This window comes from Pinus tabuliformis, chromosome 5_1, assembly GCF_031772625.1.
Source record: "Pinus tabuliformis cultivar Carrire ecotype Pingquan chromosome 5_1, CPIR1, whole genome shotgun sequence".
NCBI lineage: Eukaryota > Viridiplantae > Streptophyta > Pinopsida > Pinales > Pinaceae > Pinus > Pinus tabuliformis.
Genome location: NC_142305.1, coordinates 210,120,004 through 210,138,599, shown reverse-complemented (window position 1 = coordinate 210,138,599; position 18,596 = coordinate 210,120,004). Strand labels below are relative to the sequence as shown.

At 33.7% G+C, this 18,596-nt stretch overlaps 2 protein-coding genes across 2 annotated transcripts; one reads left to right on the top strand and one right to left on the bottom strand.

Annotated features, from left to right (window-relative positions):
- Window positions 1-12,248: 12,248 nt before the first annotated feature.
- LOC149164143 (G-type lectin S-receptor-like serine/threonine-protein kinase At1g61420) lies at window positions 12,249-14,025 on the bottom strand. Its single transcript, XM_089429381.1, has 7 exons — window positions 13,921-14,025; window positions 13,590-13,749; window positions 13,364-13,488; window positions 13,064-13,280; window positions 12,813-12,917; window positions 12,602-12,689; window positions 12,249-12,390 (listed from the first exon to the last, which is right to left on the bottom strand). Exons 1-7 carry the CDS (start codon window positions 14,023-14,025, stop codon window positions 12,249-12,251), a joined length of 942 nt encoding a protein of 313 aa, XP_089285507.1.
- Window positions 14,026-16,267: 2,242 nt separating this feature from the next.
- On the top strand, window positions 16,268-17,703 carry LOC149164142 (uncharacterized). Its single transcript, XM_089430866.1, has 5 exons — window positions 16,268-16,484; window positions 16,596-16,682; window positions 16,848-16,964; window positions 17,065-17,190; window positions 17,434-17,703. The coding sequence occupies exons 1-5, from the start codon at window positions 16,344-16,346 to the stop codon at window positions 17,617-17,619; spliced, it is 657 nt and encodes a 218-aa protein (XP_089286992.1). The 5' UTR covers window positions 16,268-16,343; the 3' UTR covers window positions 17,620-17,703.
- The last annotated feature ends 893 nt before the right edge of the window (window positions 17,704-18,596 follow it).

The following is an 18,596-nucleotide window of genomic DNA, read 5'->3' as shown; positions in this document are numbered from 1 at the left end:
ACTGTAAATCTCCCTTCACTACAAAGCAACCACATTATGGTCCCCACGCCAGCGTTCTCCTCACGTCAATAGGCACGACCATAGCCCATAGCTTGAATTGATATTATGCCGCTTTTCTTCAGCGGCAAGAGCTCATGCTCTTAACAGTCACTCAACTTCACAAAATTTGCAGTTAACAACAATGAGTCACGTGTTTGATCCTTGCATCAGTTTCACCTGCTCTCACGTTATTCACACTATGCTTACACACAAACAAACCTATCTAGGTAAATTGCAAGTTCACAACAACTCTACTTGCAAAATAACTCTCACCACTACAACACTTGCATCAACAAACTCTCAACAGTCAACACAACTCACCTCACATGAGCTCTGATACCATATCAGATAACGTAGCATGAACAAAAAATGCTCTGTTACCATATCAGATAACGCATCATGAACACAAAACACAGCTTACTCATTCTATTACCAAACAAGGATTTTTATACACAACAGAGAAGTTTCTGGATTCTGGTTGTCAGTGGCTTCTTCGGGAAGCTATCTAACTCTCGAAATTTCCTCCTGAATTTTCGAAAAAGAACTAGACTGTGCATTAAATGCAGACAGTGGTTGGAATTATTAATATTTTCTAAAATCTCCTCCATAATGACATTTTGGACCTCTACTACAACCGCTTTCGACAGAAATTTGGCGGGGCCATCTTCAAAATGCGCATCCGCTTTCAACAACAGTTGTGACAAATTCGGCGGCGCTGTCTTCAAAATGCGCATCGGCAACAATGGAGAAATGGGCTTGAGAGAATGAAGGAGCTTTGCTATGGACAAACGCTATTAATAACTCTCACAGCAGCTCTACTTGCAAAATAACTCTCACAGCTGCAACACTTGCAGCAACAAACTCTCAACACTCAACATAACTCACCTCACTGTGGAAGGAATTAATTCCAACTACCCACCATTATTACAGCCGCTAGATAAAATCTAGAATTCAGCAGATGTTTTAGGTGCAGTTTCTAGAATTCATTGACAAATGGGCAAGCTTCCTGAAGAAGCCACCACCCCATCAAACTCCAGAAATTTCTCTGTCATGTATAAATACCTGTTCAATCATCGAATGAAGTCAAGTTTCTGAGTTTTGTGTTTCAATACATGCTCTTTGATTTGGTATCAGAGCAGGTGTGAGGTTGAGTGCTGGTAAAGAGCTGTGAGCTTGGTGTTGGTGAGCCATGTAAAGGAGGCAGTAAGTCTGAAGGCTCGGTTGTGTGCTGTGAGTTGGATCTATGTGTTGTGAGTTGGAGTTAATAGTATGCGCCATTGGAGGGTAGCTGAGTCTGAGTTGGAGGAGCGTTGCAGCAGCCGCTGTGGTGGAGAGTGCGGTCTTGGAGAGTTCATGGTGTGATCTGCTTTCTGTGATATGGTGTGATCTGCTTTTGGTGTGTAGACTACTGCGGAGCGTAGTGCTATATGTCCACTGTCTGGAGGTAACATGTATCTCTGGTTGAAATATTGATGCGTATGTTATTTTCTTCCTGTTTTTGTGAATCCTTCTAAAAGTATAATTGTTCACTGAGTTGCGTCTGCAACATCAAGGGATGTCAAGAAGGACAAGCGCCCATTTGAAGTTCTGTGTTTAACTGTTTTTGTGTGTTAAAGTGCTGTCCATGTGCTTAACTGCTCTTGCAAATATTAAAGAAGGTCTAAATTTCGAAGTTTCCAGTGCTAAGGAAATACTCAAAGCAGCGGAATTTTGAGTGGTTTGGATGATACATATTTCTAGGCCATGGAAATTTGTAGTAGTTTTCACGGGTAAAAACTACCAGTTGAAAGATAATTGACAGGTGTGCAAGAACATGATTTTGGGCATATTACGTCATATGTTGATAACTAAAACTATATCACTGTTATTAGTCTTGCCTATTGTGCAGTAAGTATCTTGCACCTATATTTACATGGAGAATTTGGCTGGTTAGGTAAAGTCATTTTGTTATTTGTCACTGGATCTTCAACATTCTCCTATCGAACTATCAACAAATCTTGGAAATGGTTGTTTTATTTGATTGCATTTTGAAGTGAGTCATTGATTACAGCATAACTGTTTTGAGAACATAGTAAATAAAAAAAAAGGAAGAAGAGAAGGCAGCCATATATTAGATAATTTTTTTTTTTTTTTTGAGGATTTATAAAAATTAGTAATTTTTGGTGATTGGTAAGGAGAAAATAAGTAACAATGGCTAATATATTGGCTGAATCTTATATATCTGACTCTAACAAGTTAGATGGTGAAAATTATGTAAATTGGAAGTTTAAGTTGTAGACTTTGATGGAAGGCAACAATACATGGGCGATTGTGTCTGGAGCTGAAGTTAAGCCAGTGTCCCTTCAAGCCACAAATGCTGCAATTCAAGATTGGGAGCGATGGGAAAACAAAGCAAAGGTGCTTCTGCAGATGACGGTTAAGGACAACATTATTCCACACATTAGAGAGTGCAAAACATCCAAGGAGACATGGGACACTCTCAAAAATTTGTATGAGACGAAGACTACAAATCGAATATTGTATTTAAAGAGTAAGCTTCTTTCAATTAAGATGGAAGAAAATGAAAGTGTTAGTGATTTCATTTCTAGAATTAAAGATCTAAAGGATAAACTAGGTGACATTGGTGAATCAGTATCTAGTACAGACTTGGTTACTGTGACATTAAGTGGAATGTTTGATGAATATCAAATGTTTATAACTGGTCTTTCAGCTAGAGAGAAGGCTCCTACTTTTGATGAGTTGGCAGGTATACTTATGTAGGAAGAAGAGCGGAGAAGAAGCATTAAATAGAATTCTCCTAATTCAGATTTAGCATTGATGGCCAAAGGGAAGAAGTCCTTCAAAGGTAAACAGTGGGAGAAAAATAAAGGCAAAAATCCACAGGTAAAATCATTTCAAGGTACCCCTTTACCAAGGACAAATGCCAAATCAAGTAGAGATGATGTGTGTTATTACTGTGGAAAACCTGGTCATTTTGCTAAGAATTGCATGAAAAGGAGGTCTGATCAATTTAAACAAAGAAGGCATTCAGGAAATTATGTTGATAGAGATGAAGCAATTAGTCAAGATGTTAGCAATCTTAAATTGTTTGTGTCCAATGCTACTTTATCAGCAGAAACTGATGATGATAATGCTTGGTTTATAGATTCTGGTGCATCAATCCATATGTCATGCAAAAGAGATTGGTTTGATACTTATCATGAGATTAATAAGGGTGGACACATCTATTTAGGAGATAATAGATCACATGAAATTAAAGGATATGGTAATATAAGTGTTATGATGCCTAATGGACAAGAAAAACAAATTCAAAATGTGGTGTATGTTCCTGGATTAAAGAAGAACTTAATTTCAGTCTCTACTATCACAGATCAACATTTAAAATTTGAATTTGTGAAATCACATTGTTTGGTAAAGGATGTGCAGGACAACTACAAGGTTGTTGCAAAAGGAATGAGAGTTAGAGGCTTATAGAAGTTGGATGTAATGAAGAATGGGCATCAAGCTTTGGCATCAACAGGCATGTCAACTATAGAGCTTTGGCATCAAAGGTATGGGCACTTAAATCATAATGACCTGATGTTACTACAAATAAAATTGATGGTAGAAGGTCTTCCAATTATTAAGGGTGAACACTTTGAATGTGAAGGTTGTGCACTAGGAAAACAACATAGGGAAGAATTTCCTATGTATGAAAATAGAAGAAAACGTGAAATACTTGAACTGGTGCATACTGATGTATGTGGTCCAATGCAAACTAAGTCACTTAGTGGAGCATATTACTTCCTTATATTTATTGATGATAGCACTAGATACACCTGGGTATACTTTATAAGAAACAAAAGTGACGTGTTTGAATACTCTAAAGAATTCAAAAATATGGTTGAAAAGCAAACAGGAAAGAACATTAAAATTCTTCGATTAGATAAAGGTGGTGAATACACTTCAGGAGCTTTTATCAAATATTGCAAAAAAAATGGAATTATACAACAATTTACAGTGCCACATACACCTCAACAAAATGGAATAGCTGAAAGAAAGAATAGAACATTAGTTGAATGTGCTCGAAGTATGATAAAAAGTAAAGGACTTTCTAATAGTTTTTGGGCTGAAGCCATTAATACAACTGTATATCTTAAAAACAGAAGTCATACTAAGTATCTTGAGCACAAAACACCATTTGAAGCATTTTATGGTTTTAAACCTAAAGTTAATCATTTAAGGATATTTGGATGCAAGGCCTTTGCTCACATTCCTAAAGATGATAGGAGAAAGTTAGATGCCAAAGCCATCAAATGTATTTTTATTGGATATTGCACTGATCAAAAAGCATATAAAATGTATGATCCAAGTACTCACAAGGTCTTTGCAAGTAGACATGTTATATTTCATGAGCATATGGATAAACAAATAAATGAAGATGAACATAATACATGGCAGTGTTCTTATGAAAACTTCAAGGAAGAAGAAGTTGTGGAATCAACCCAAGAACTAGAACACATGGACATTCCAAAAGACACATCAAGGGATCAAAGTCCACAAAAAAGTGATAAAGGCACTCCACAGAGAAGAAAAGTAGAAGGTACTCCACAAAGTAATGAACCTCTAAGAAGGTCAACATGACGGATTCAAGCCCCCATCAGGCATAAAGATTATGCCTTAATGTCTCAAGTAATGACTGTTTTTGAGCCCTTAAATTATGAACCAGCAAAAAATCATAAAGAATGGATGGAAGCTATGAAAGAAGAGTATGACTCTATAATAAAAAATGAAACTTGGGAATTAACAGAATTACCTGAAAATAAAGTCCCCATAGGATCAAAATGGTTGTACAAGACAAAATTTAATGCAGATGGTAGCATAGACAAGTATAAGGCAAGATTGGTTGCAAAAGGTTATTCACAAAAAGAAGGTATAGATTATGAAGATACCTTTGCTCCGGTTGCAAAAATGAATACAATCAGAATAATGATAGCATTGGCAACTAAATATGATTGGAAACTACATCAATTAGATGTAAAGTCAGCTTTTCTAAATGGTGACTTAAAGGAAGAAATTTATCTTGTTCAACCAGAAGGATTTGTAAAGAAGGGTCAAGAACATCTTGTATGCAAGTTAAAAAAGGCCTTATATGGACTAAAACAGGCCCCTAGATATTGGTATGAGAAAATCGACAAATTCTTCTTCCAGTAAGGATTTAAAAGGTAAAAATGATCCTAATTTGTATGTCAAGACAGATAGAAATTGGGATATAGTATTACTTTCTATATATGTTGATGATCTAATAATAACAGGGAGTGCTGATAAATTAATTATAGATATAAAAATGAAGTTATCATAGGAATTCAAGATGAAGGATCTTGGTGAAATGCATTATTGTCCAGGTCTTGAAGTATGGAGAAATGATGGAAGAACCATAATCACACAAAGCAAATATACAAATGAAGTACTAAAGAGATTTCATATGAATGAATGTAAAGCAGTGAGTACTCCATTGGAACAAAATATCAAATTAAGAAGTGATGATGGAACAAAAGAGGTGAATGGGACATTGTATGGACAATTAGTGTGAAGTCTGAATTATCTCACTACCACCAGACCAGACATTGTTTATGCAGTAAGCATACTTAGTCAATTCATGGCTAAGCCTCATGAAAGCCATTGGATAGCTGCAAAAAGGGTCCTTCGATACTTAAAGGGAACTATCAATTTTGGTATTGAATATACTAATGCTTGTAATGTTGAATTGACAGGTCATTCTGATTCTGATTGGGCTGGAAATCCAGATGACAAGAAATCCACCACTGGATACATCTTCAACATAGGATCAGGAGCCATATCATGGAGCAGCAAGAAACAGGCAACAGTTTCCTTGTCATCAACTGAAGCAGAATATAAAGCATTGTGTAGTAGCACCTGTGAGGCTATATGGCTCAGAAGAATACTTGAAGATGTTGGTGAAGGTCAACAAGAACCTACAGTAATCAGATGTGACAATCAAAGCACCATCAAACTGGGGAACAATCCTGTATGTCATGCAAGGTCAAAACATATAGACACACAATATCATTTTGTAAGAGAAAAGGTCCAATCAAAAGAAATTTCTCTAATGTACTGTAATACAAATGAGAATGTAGCTGACATATTCACTAAGCCTCTTAGGAAGGAAAAATTTGAGTTTTGTAGAAGTAAGTTATGTGTTGTAGAAAATCAAGATTATATTGTAAGCTCTGTTGAGACTTAGACCAGCAGGCATTTCAATTAAGAGTATGTTTACAATGTCTTATATATTTGTTATATGGTTGGAATTAAGGGGGAGTGTTGGAAGGAATTAATTCCAACTACCCACCATTATTACAGCCGCTAGATAAATCTAAAATTCAGCAGATGTTTTAGGTGCAGTTTCTAGAATTCATTGACAAATGGGCAAGCTTCTTGAAGAAGCCACCACCCCATCAAACTCTAGAAATTTCTCTGTCATGTATAAATACATGTTCAATCATCCAATGAAGGCAAGTTTCTGAGTTCTGTGTTTCAATACATGCTCTCTGATTTGGCGGGGCCATTTTCAAAATGAGCATCCGCTTTCAACAACAATTGTGACAAATTTGGCAGCGCTGTCTTCAAAATGCGCATCAGCAACAATGGAGAAATGGGCTTGAGAAAATGAAAGAGCTTTGCTATGGACAAACGCTATTAATAACTCTCACAGCAGCTCTACTTGCAAAATAACTCTCACAGCTACAACACTTGCAGCAACAAACTCTCAACACTCAACATAACTCACCTCACTTGAGCTCTGATACCATATCAGAGCAACATGAACACAAAACACAACTTACTCATTCTAGGATTTGTATACACAACAGAGAAGTTTCTGGATTCTGGTTGTTGGTGACTTCTTCGAGAAGCTATCTAACTCTCGAAACTTCCTCCTGAATTTTCGAGAAAGAACTAGACTGTAGACTGTGCATTAAATGCAAACAGTGGTTGGAATTATTAATATTTTCTAACATCTCCTCCATAATGACATTTTGGACCTCTACTGCAACTGCTTTCAACAAAAAATTGGCGGGGCCATCTTCAAAATGCGCATCCGCTTTCAACAACAATTGTATGAAATTCAGCGGCGCTGTCTTCAAAATGCGCATCAACAGCAATGGAGAAATGGGCTTGAGAGAATGAAAGAGCTTTGCTATGGACAAACGCTATTAATACAAATCAGAGAGAAAATATGGCTTAATCAGATTCTTAACTAATAGCTGAATCATATTCTTAACCAAATTCCATACAGTAAAGGCTGATTCTAATAAATTCTGCAACAGAGAGCTTGACTCAAGGCTAGCAAGGTCGAAGAAGAGCCGACCATGGGGCTTAAACCTCGGTACCTACATATTTGTATTGAACTTGCAAGTAACACTTCAATACATCTTACATTTAAATTAAGTTTATTTATTATTTTTTCCAAACTTTTATTTTTATGATTTTTTTAATATAAGTTTTATTTTCACAACTGTTGTAAAAAACAAACGCCAAAAGCTTAAATCCATCCACTTCTATTTAATGTGAATTCATTTACCAACATATAGACTCAAACTAGAAAATTCATTTACTAACATTTAGACTTAAATTAGAGATACTTCAAAACATGGACAAACCTAAGTCCATTAGATGACATTGTGTAAACACATAAAAATGAGGTTGAGAATTTTTTTGATGTTGAATACGTGATTTGAGGTGCTGCAAAACAAACTAAATCAACCATCTTATTTACAAAATTAAATTTTCATTAGATTTATTTATATAAAAAATATAATTATATACTTTTAAATATATAATAAAATTCAAAATATAATTATATAATTTAAAATATATAATAAACGTCATTTTATATAATAAACTAAGTTTTATATAATATTATAATATATAAAATACAACATGATAAAACTTTAGATGCATAATTTTTTTTAAATAACATTAAAAGATAAAGTAAACCTTTTCATCCAGAAATTTAGAAAATATAATTAATATATAATTATAATAAAGTCTATATGACAAATTAATCATTATTATGTTTTATATGGTGATAAATAAATAAAAAATAGTTAGATGACATTAAATTGAGTTGTGCAACAATATCAATTTAGTATAACTTAATTTTTAATTATATATATATATATATATAATTGAATGAAGAAAATGATAATACTTAAGTGACCAAGAGTTTCTTCTCATCAACAATAATTACTAATAAAAATAGTTACATGATATTAAATTGAACTGTGCACTAGTATTAACATTAATATCAATTTATTTATTTTTTTCTCTGCAAAGACTAAATTCTATTAACTGTAAAGAAAAATATTTTTACATAGAGTTGAGGCCTCAGAAACATAGCTTGAGGGCACTCAACACAACAGACCTACCCCCTTACAAAAGAAGCTGAGGTTTGAGCAAAAAACCAGATGAAAAACACAGAGAGTGACATGTTTAGCTGAGAATGAGACATGGGCCACAGAAACACAAAATCAGTGCAAACCAACAGTAAGTGTATCACCAATTCCCCAGCGGGAAGCCAAAAACAACAGGTCATGAGTGCTGAATCCTGACTGTGAGCTAGGATGCCTGTAGGTGATTATCTGAACAGTAGCCGAAACAAAAAAGAAAGAAGCAGTCCCAGGTGGCGCTACCCTTCCTTAGCCTTGCCATCATTCTTTTCCTCAGCCAGACATGCGCTGTCGGTCCTCAGACTCTCATTGCCATCCAAATCGCTGACAAGGATTGCCATGGAATGGTTTGCTTCACCATGAGTCCCTTCCTCAACAGCAGGGTCTGTGTCTTCAAGGGGCGGAATATTTTTAAGAAATTCCTCCTGATCAGACTTCTCATTTTTCCAATTCTTCGGGCTATCTTTGTCCATGGAGTGCTCACTGCTTTGGGAAGGATCAGGAGCAATGCAAGCCAGAGGGGAGCCCTGATTTTCCTCTTCCGAAAGGATAATGGTGATGTGAGCAGTAATAATAGGCCTGTTCAAATTACTTTGAAATTTAAAGTGCGTGGTTTGGAAGGCACTGTTCGGAATTGGTTTGCGCCCAGAGCTCAAAGGTGGCACAGCCTCATGGTTGGGAGGAGGATTAATGGGCGCTTGCTCAAGTTCCACAGAATGACCGGCCAAAGAATGCAAGCCACTGTCATGACGCCCCCTAGAACGATGTCTTTTACCCGAACGAACCATAATGACAGACGAGTGGTAGGGCGCAAAGAGATTATAGACACCAGAGACTACAGAACAGGGTTGGTTGAAACGACAGAGATACCAAACAGAATGCACAGAAAACACCCCAGACGAAGGCACAATACAGCCAATGCGTAAGTCCAGAACAGGGGAGAGCTTACCCTTGGAAATGTTGGCCTGGAGCTCGCGGCGGTGAGCAAGAATCAGCCCGTCACCATCTACCTCCGCTAACCAGGTTCCGTTGCCGTGAGACTGAGCACAAGGCGTGATGAGGACACTGAGGATCGACATGATTATAACAGAGGGAATGTTGCGTCGAACAACGCGAGCCATTAATGCAAATCTCCTACCAGATCCAGCCTTAAAACCTTCCTCCCGCTCGCACAAGGTGAAGTCTTGGGAAGCCACGCTGCTCTGCAGCTGGCAGTACCAGGCTTTAATTTGCTGCATGATGTGCATTAAGAGTAATGGTGCCACCCGCATCCAGGGAACATTAATATCAATTTATTATGGATAATTTAATCTTTAATTGTTTATGTTAAATATATAATAATATTTTTCATTAGAATTTCATCATATATATATAATTGAATGATGAAAATGATAATACTTAGGTGACGAAGAGAATCTCTCATTAACAATAACCACTAAAAATATATAGTCATAACTGCTAGTATAACCACATTAAAAATATGAATGTGTTTGATATAGTGGTAGGCTTCAAAATATAACAAAAAAAGTATTGCAACACAAAAAACCACTGCTAGTATAACCACATTAAAAATATTAATGTGGTTGATATAGTGGTAGGCTTCAAAATATAAGAAAAAAATTTATTGCAACACAAAAAAAACTATTGCAATACAAAGAATGCCTTACCAATGCACATATTTACCTGATTAACCATGCATAAAAATGTTATGGGTCAATTTTAACTTGAGAAAAGAAAAGTAAACACATCTTATTGTAAAATGGACCATTTTGCTAAATAAAATTAGAATATGAACATATTAGAATTGGAATAATCTCAAATCCCTAGAAAATTGGTGGGCAAGGATCTACATGGGACAAATATAATTTTTTAAATTTATTAGAAGTCAATGCAATCTAACAAACTCTATAGCACACTACAAAGGTTGATAGCATTCTGACAAAGCATATGCTAAGCATATTCTCTTGAGAATCAATTTAGGCCATTAATTAAAAAAAATCACCAGATTATCATCCACCTTATGTTGAAATAAAAATCATTCTAACATATAATTATATATATATAAATATTACTTCATATGAGTTTTGAACTTAAATTAATATGAATTAAAAAAAATAAAATACATAAAAGAAGAAAAAAATTAAAAATATAATTAAATTTACTTTTAAAAATCATTTGATAATTTTAAAAATTAGATTAATTTGATAAAAATATAATATTAAGAAAAAAGTATGGAACAAAATTTCCTTGTAAATGTCAGCTAAAGCTGATTATTCTAATTCAGAGGTACTATTTGAATTAAACTTATCTCGATTTTTTTTTATACACAGCTGTTCATAAGATATTTAAATGATTGAAAGTCATCGTCGAAAATGTCTAATGAGAAATGGTCTGTAAAAAAATTACAAATTAAAAAAGAAAAAAACAAAAAAAAAACAAAACAGACAGCGACTCGGAGATCTGGGTTAAAATAAAAAATAACAGACAGTGAATCGGAGATCTGGGTTAAAATAAAAAATAACAGACAGCGAATCGGAGATCTGGGTTGTCCTAGGATAATCCCTAGCCAGTAGTCTAAAACAAGAGAACAGTAGCGGACAAATAAGGGTTTATATAACGTGAACAAATCCTGAAGTATATATAGATGAAAGAGTCGCTGCCTTCCATAAAATCAATTTCCATCTTAGGCAGAAATATTTTATATGAATACAGGGATTTAGCATTTGTATTTTGTTTGAAATTTAGTAATACAATTAATTTTTCGGTGGGTTTTTTTGTCAAATTTTTTAAATTTTGGTAACAATTTATTGAAATCGTGAGTTTGATAGGTAATTTCTGCACAATCAAAGCGTCCTAAGGGTTTTTCAGGGTGTTGAATCCAAATATGCAGTTAAAAAACCATTTTAACTAATACAAATCAAGATTTAACCTCAATTTTTTCCGCCGGATTCCGTCACCGGAATCTCTGAAAAATCACACTAAAGACAACTCCTTTACAAACATTCGAAATTAAATCATATTATTTATTATTATTTTTTTTAATTTTAATTTGAATATGTGATTTTAAATTTTATAAACCAAACAAATTAAATCAATTATGTTATTTACAAAATTAAACTTATATTAAATTTATCTATATATAAAATATAATTATATATTTTAAATTTATAATAAATAAACACTACTTAATCAATATAATAACAACATTTACAAAATAAATGAAATAAATTTAATATAATATTAATATATATGAAACATAATTAGATAATAATTTTAATTATTCCAACAAAAAATTTAAGTTTACTTTTAATTTATCAATAAATGTTATTTTATTATATAACATATTAATTAATTATTATTTTTTATATATCTTAAACCTAATATGACATTAAATTAAATTTTGCTACTAAAAATTAACATTGAAATCGATTTGATATTAACAACTTATTTTTTAATTATTTATATCAATTATCAATTTAAATTTAAATATATTTTACTATTTGATATTTCTTTTATCTTTTATTAATAGTCATAATTAATCACTTGATTAAAAGCGTCCGCCTATCCACAAGAACCATTAAAATACATAATCACAACTATTAAAAACCACTATAACATACAAATATGTATATATAAATGTTGCTCTATTTTAAATGAATTGCAAGATTAAATTAATATGAATTATTAAAAATAATAACAATACAGCATAGAAGACTGCTATCTACGGCCAGAAGCACACTTCGGAAGTAGAGAGGGCGATTCCTATTTCCACCTCCATAGCAAAGTTAATGCTATGGAGGTACCCTCTGACAGCCCGACGACCACCATCCACCATGCATCATATTTCCATCCATCATCGGTCTCCGGCATCCCTCTCCGGCTGCCCATCTGCGCCCCGGCGACCCTGCCCGCAGCTCAAATCGTATTGATTACAGATTGATCAAATCGCAGCCACCCTCAAATCGATCGTATTGATTACAGATTGATCAAATCGTATTGATGACATATTAATCAAATACGGCGCGTGGCCTCCACTCACTCAAATCATATTAATTCCCGGGAGAGCTCATTTACAGGTGGCAAGAATGCGACCACCCTCCTCCTGCCTTCAAAACCCTTCCTGCTCCGCGGCAAACAGAACAAAACCTGCAAAACCGAACAGAACATTATCTGCGAACAGCTGCAAAACCATTCTGCGAACAGCTGCAAAACCATTCTGCGAACCGAGGAGCGTTCAATTCAATACCTGGAGGAGCTACGGCTGGCAAGGTTAGTGCCGAATTCTTGGTGAATTTTGTAATATCTTCTTGTAATAATATCTTATACGTTCATGTGTAAATTTGTTTTCCGTCGGTCGCCATTGAAGGCCTCGAGCTGTGCCCTCTATAATCTTTAAACGATTTTCCCAACTCAAAGGATTCCTTATCTCTCCTGTAGATCTCCAAAAAAATATTTGCAAGCTTCAATACAGATAATATTTGAATGCTTCAATACATGTAATTGAACCAATACAACTTTTTTTTTTTTAACGAACAACTTGAATCGCTAAAACCACAGCTTTAATGAGAACAGCTTACCAAACAAATGCTTGTCAAGACTGTTATTTGACATAAATTCATAAACCAGCAAGCGTTCATGCCCTCGCGTGCAACATCCAAACAAACGAACAAGATTACGGTGACGGGCGCTGCTGATGAGCCTCGCTTCTGTGAGAAACTCCTGTGCGGCTTCAGTAGTCTGATGCCTTCCATTCAGTTTTTTAATCGCAACTTCCCTCCCATCCGGAACTCTTCCCTGCTCGTCTAAATAATTAGAATCCATCTGCAAATAATCCATATAATTGAACAGACTCACAAAAGGCACTTTTGATATTATACCTTATAAACTTCACCAAATCCTCCTCTGCCAATTACATTGTTTCTTTCAAAGTTCCCGGTAGAATTTTTCAGAAACTCGTAATCGAAAACCTCAAAGCTTTCCTTAACCGCAGTTAGGTTGTCATCTGCACACAGTATTTCTCACAACGATTAAATAAGACCAAGTCAAAGAAATCCGGAAAATGTAGTTTGGATTCTGGAAGCCCTAATAGTGATGATAAATCACCTGGTCGACTGCAACTCTTCCATTGTCTACTTCGTCGACATAACAGTACGAAACACACCACCGCAACCAGCACTGCTCCGCCAATGCTGACTGACAATTTGGTCACTAGTTTTGAAAGCTGATGGCGAGGAGGGCCGAAGATGGAAAACCGAAGGGAAAGCTGATGGACGGGTTAAATAAGGGCGTCGATATGCATGAAGCTGAGAGACGGGTGGATGATTTGAGCAACCTGGCAGACAAGGGCGATGGCGTTCCTGCATGGAAAAGGACGTGGAGGAGCGAGCAGCTGGCAAGGGAGGCTTCCTGATTGGGCGGTTTAATCGCTGATTGCCAGTTGTCGTTGTCCGGAGGTCATCGTCTCTAGGTCATTGCCGCTTATAGCCAGTTGATCATAGCCTTGGTATTGCCAGTTATCGTTGCCAATAGAGCGAGGCATCATAGAGTGTTGTCGTTGCTGCTACATAGTAGGTTGTAAATATTTAAATATATAAATTGAGTTTATTAATAATTTAATTTATATGATTAAATTAATTTTGAAATTTTGTAATGTAATATGTATAATTATTATATTAATATTGGTTAAAAATTTAATTTATATTATATAAATAAAAATTATGAGTTAATTATTAATTTAAACAACTCACCAAGTTGGAATAACCTCTGCAAGGTAGTTCCGATAACACAGTGAAGAGAACAAACTATCGAGCTCAGTTAGACAAACATGGTAGGTTAAACAATAAGAATTTAGTAGCAAAACCGAGCAAATCTCTATCGGAATGAATTGGTGAAATGAGATAATGTTTTGGCAAAGGGAAGGTTGATATGACCACCATTGGATCAAAATGAATAAATTCCAACCATTGATTAAATACCTGGGGGCTAACCATAGATTGCATGTGAAGTCATCTGGACTCGTGTAGGGGGACCAATAGATAAGCCCCATATAATCAAAGTTATACTGTGTTTATTCCATATTATGGCATGTATAATAAAGAAAAGTACTTTGGGAAACCATCAAATAATACCTGTGGTGGAACGCTAGTATAAATAATAACATAAAGTTTGTTAAGTTGGTTCAAATCACCGTTGCATACATCAAAACTATATTTCACCATTTTTAGATAGGAACTTAGGACATATAAGATATATGTCACAGAAAGGAAACACGCCTATATACATACCAAGTAAGAAACAATGTGTATCTACCAGAGGAACTTAGGTTAAAAATGGTTAAACCCTATTTTATATTTATTATATATAAAGGTGTGTGAAGAAATGTTAAAGGGCTATAAAGCCTTGTTAAAATAACTAAAGGGAAAAAACAAACATCTATGTAGTTAAGGAAGCCAGGGAAAAGAAAAGTTGAAGAAATTAAAGAAGGAATAGAACTAAATAATTAAATAACAAAAGCTTAACATAATGTTATTTTGTTGAATCTGGAAGGAAGCCAGAAAGAAAAGAAAAAAAAAAAAAAAAAAAAAAAGTTGAAGAACTTGAAGAAGGAATAAAACTAAATAATTAGATAACAAAAGCTTAACTAATTTTATTTTCTTGAATCTGATCTTCTCTTCTATGACTAAAATTAAAGAGAGACAAAATATGGAAAAATTGAGCATCTCTCACTCAACCTCTAGATTCACTAGCATGAAAGTAGATACATTTAAGGTATTACAAATCAGCTAAAGAGTTGGGACAAATTCCTGATAAATACGATCTACATCTTAAATAAATCTCACAACTTGACTAAGAAACCATAATCTCAACAAACATATGAAAATACAACGAGAATGTACGAGTTTGAAGTAAATTTACTTTTTCGTTTCATAATAAAAAAATCCCAAAGTGACACTGACCAACCACCGTATATTTAGCTTATATCTATTCACTTTGTTAACTGGAAAAATTTATATTTATGTGTTGACATTATTTAACTCTTTTCATTATTTATGTGTTGAGTTTTTATCATCTACATAAAAAGTTTAGTTGCAACAAATAGATATGTTTTTTGTCCAGTAACGTATTATATATAGCTTTTTGATATAGAATTTGTCCTTGCCGGATGTGCAACAGTGACCACAAAAAAATAGATATGAATATTGATTTTTATTTTAATGTGTTTTTATGATGTTTTTAACAACATTGTTGTTTACATATTTATTTATAAGGAAATAAGAAAATGGAGGAAATTAGACATGAATGGGAGGTAACTATCAAAGGCACCAAGCAAGTGTTCACTTGTCTTGTTGGTGGCTGTGCGGGGAATTTGAGTCGATCTAAGCTATCTAGTCTTAATCATCATCGCGCTACCACCCACAATCTCCCACCAATTCCTCCACGTCAAAGAGGTCGAGCAAGAGATGCAAATGCTACATGGGCAGTCAAATCAACAAGTGCAGTTAAAAGGCAAAATGCCAAAATACAATATGACTTAGATGCAAGGCTATGTCGTGCACGACAACAAGCATATAAAAGATTTGTCAATGAAGAAATTCTTTCAGCTGTAAGTATTTATTAGTATTTATTTGTATATGATTTTTTATTAATATTGTCAATGAAGAAATTCTTTCAGCTGTAAGTATTTATTAGTATTTATCTGTATATGTTTTCTATTAATATTAGTTTATTGTCATGGACTAAATTCATCGAAACTTGTTTTCACAGTCAGTTGCTACATTTGATCAGCTTAGTGACACTTCAAAGCAAAGGATTTGTGAAAAAATTCAACGTTGGGATCAGAGTCTACCTCGTAGACGCATGCAGACAATGAAGCGCATAGATATTGCTATAAAAGAGAAAGCAAGCACTGAGGTTCCCGATGATGTGGGGGAAGAAGGATCAGATGGGCACAGCCATATATTAAACTTTGATGAAACCAATCAGGACAATGACAACACAGTTGAGTCCATTTTTTTTGCATATATTAATTTTTTAGACATTTTAACATTAAATAATATTTATATTTATTATAATTGTATACTAATTTCTCATTGTTATTGATATGCATAGCCTAATCAACAAAATTCCCCAAATTCAAGCCACCAACCATTGCGACGCTCACCTAGATTTCAAGGTTTTCAAGGGGTTACTGGGCCAGTAAGTTTTTAATCCATATAACCTATTCCACCGAAAATATTAATACATAAATTGTTATGTTTTACCATAATGATGGGATGAGAAATGGATGTTCTGTATTATATATCCTTATCTTTGATTTTTTTTTATTATGTGCGTGTGTGTTATTTCTTATTTATGGTGCAGGTGTTCCCTTTGGAACAATCACAATCAATGAAAACCCCTTGTAGAAGCCTTAAGAAGAATGGAAATGAAATGGTTCAAATGCTACAACCATCTTCATGTCCAATGTCACAATGCAAGGTAAGACTATATTTATTTATACTCTTATAATTTTATCATATTTTTACATTTAATTCTTTTTTATTCACATACTTATATCTATGTATAATCTAATGTTCAGAGTAATGAATATACATCTCCTAAAACACCTTTGCACATGTATGATGGTGGACATGATACTCAGCAAAAATCACATTCTCCTCAACCATTGCGGCATTCATCTAGACTTCAAGATAAATTAGGAGAGGTAAGTTATATACTACATATCTTAGCTCATAATAACATTGACATATTTTTTTATGACTAGTCAATGCATTTTCTTTTCATATTCCTTACATGTTCACCATATTCTCATTATATCTATATAGATTTTGATATTTATTAATAGCTAGTCAATGAAATGTCTTTTCATATTCGTTACATGGTGAGCATATTTTCATTATATCTATGTGGATTTTGATATTTATTGATAATGTTTTAATTTTCACAGAAAACAAAAAAGATAAATGTTGATGCTATGGTTAAAAGGACCAAAATCACGCCAAAGGACTTGAAAGCACGTGGGTTCAAGTCACGCAAACAATACATAGAGCATATATGCTCAACTAGCATTGCTCTCACTAAACCCACTAGGTTTGCTACTTTGAAGGCTAAACATTCCAGCAAGTTTAAATGACTTAGGCTACAATAATACAACTTTAGCCATTGTTTTATCTATAAAGGGGCTACAAGGACAGTTTCAATATATGTAATCTCTGTATTTTTTAGACTTTTTAATACATCATTTTTGTTTCCAAAAATTGTTTCCATTTCCCTTATTGAAGGTAATGATAGCATAGTAAAGGATATTTATGGTCATGAAATGAGTTCATTAAGTGGATTTCCTTCACTAGTTAAGTTATGTCATTGCAAAATGGTGAGACTTATTTCTAACAAAAGGAACATGAAACTAAAACGTGTTGAGAAAAATTGAAAATTATTTTATTATATTTTTAAATGCATAAACAAATTTGAAGAAATAATTAAAAATAACAATAAACTAAAAATAAAATTAAATATTTAAGCCATCATATACCAATATTACCTCTATCAACTAAGCATATTAAATGTAGATTAAATTTTTTTTAAGTGTCTTCATGTTTTAATGAATAATAGTAAGTTACTGGGTGAAACTTGATGTTCATTTTTTCACTCATAGAGGATATCTACTACATTTTTGGATAGTTATTAAATCATTCACTTTGTAAGTATCAACTTCATTAATGAAAATATAATGTCTTTTGAAAGTCCTACTTCTCTAATATATTTCTAGAATCGAAAACTCCTCACTTACCCTTAATCAAATATATAATATGTGCTACATTTTATACACAATATTAAGATAAAATACCAAAAAAATAAAATAAATAAGTTATCAAATTTACTTAACAATCAACATATTAATCATAATTATAACAACTTTAACCTTAAACCTTTAACTAATATTAAAATCATTCCTAACCATGGACCAAAACAATGCACTATACTCCTTAACAATAACTTAATCAAATATATAATATGTACTACATTTTATACACAATATTAAGATAAAATACCAAAAAAATAAAAATAAATAAGTTATCAAATTTACTTAACAATCAACGTATTAATCAT

Coding starts and splice junctions, on each gene's coding strand:
- LOC149164143 (XM_089429381.1), bottom strand. CDS start 14,025: ATGCCTCGCTCTATTGGCAACGATAACTGGCAATACCAAGGCTATGAT. Junction 13,281..13,363: donor GATTTGGTGAAGTTTATAAG/GTATAATATCAA, acceptor TTAGACGAGCAG/GGAAGAGTTCCGGATGGGAG. Junction 12,918..13,063: donor TCTTGACAAGCATTTGTTTG/GTAAGCTGTTCT, acceptor GGAGATCTACAG/GAGAGATAAGGAATCCTTTG.
- LOC149164142 (XM_089430866.1), top strand. CDS start 16,344: ATGCAGACAATGAAGCGCATAGATATTGCTATAAAAGAGAAAGCAAGC. Junction 16,683..16,847: donor TTCAAGGGGTTACTGGGCCA/GTAAGTTTTTAA, acceptor TTTATGGTGCAG/GTGTTCCCTTTGGAACAATC. Junction 17,191..17,433: donor TTCAAGATAAATTAGGAGAG/GTAAGTTATATA, acceptor TAATTTTCACAG/AAAACAAAAAAGATAAATGT.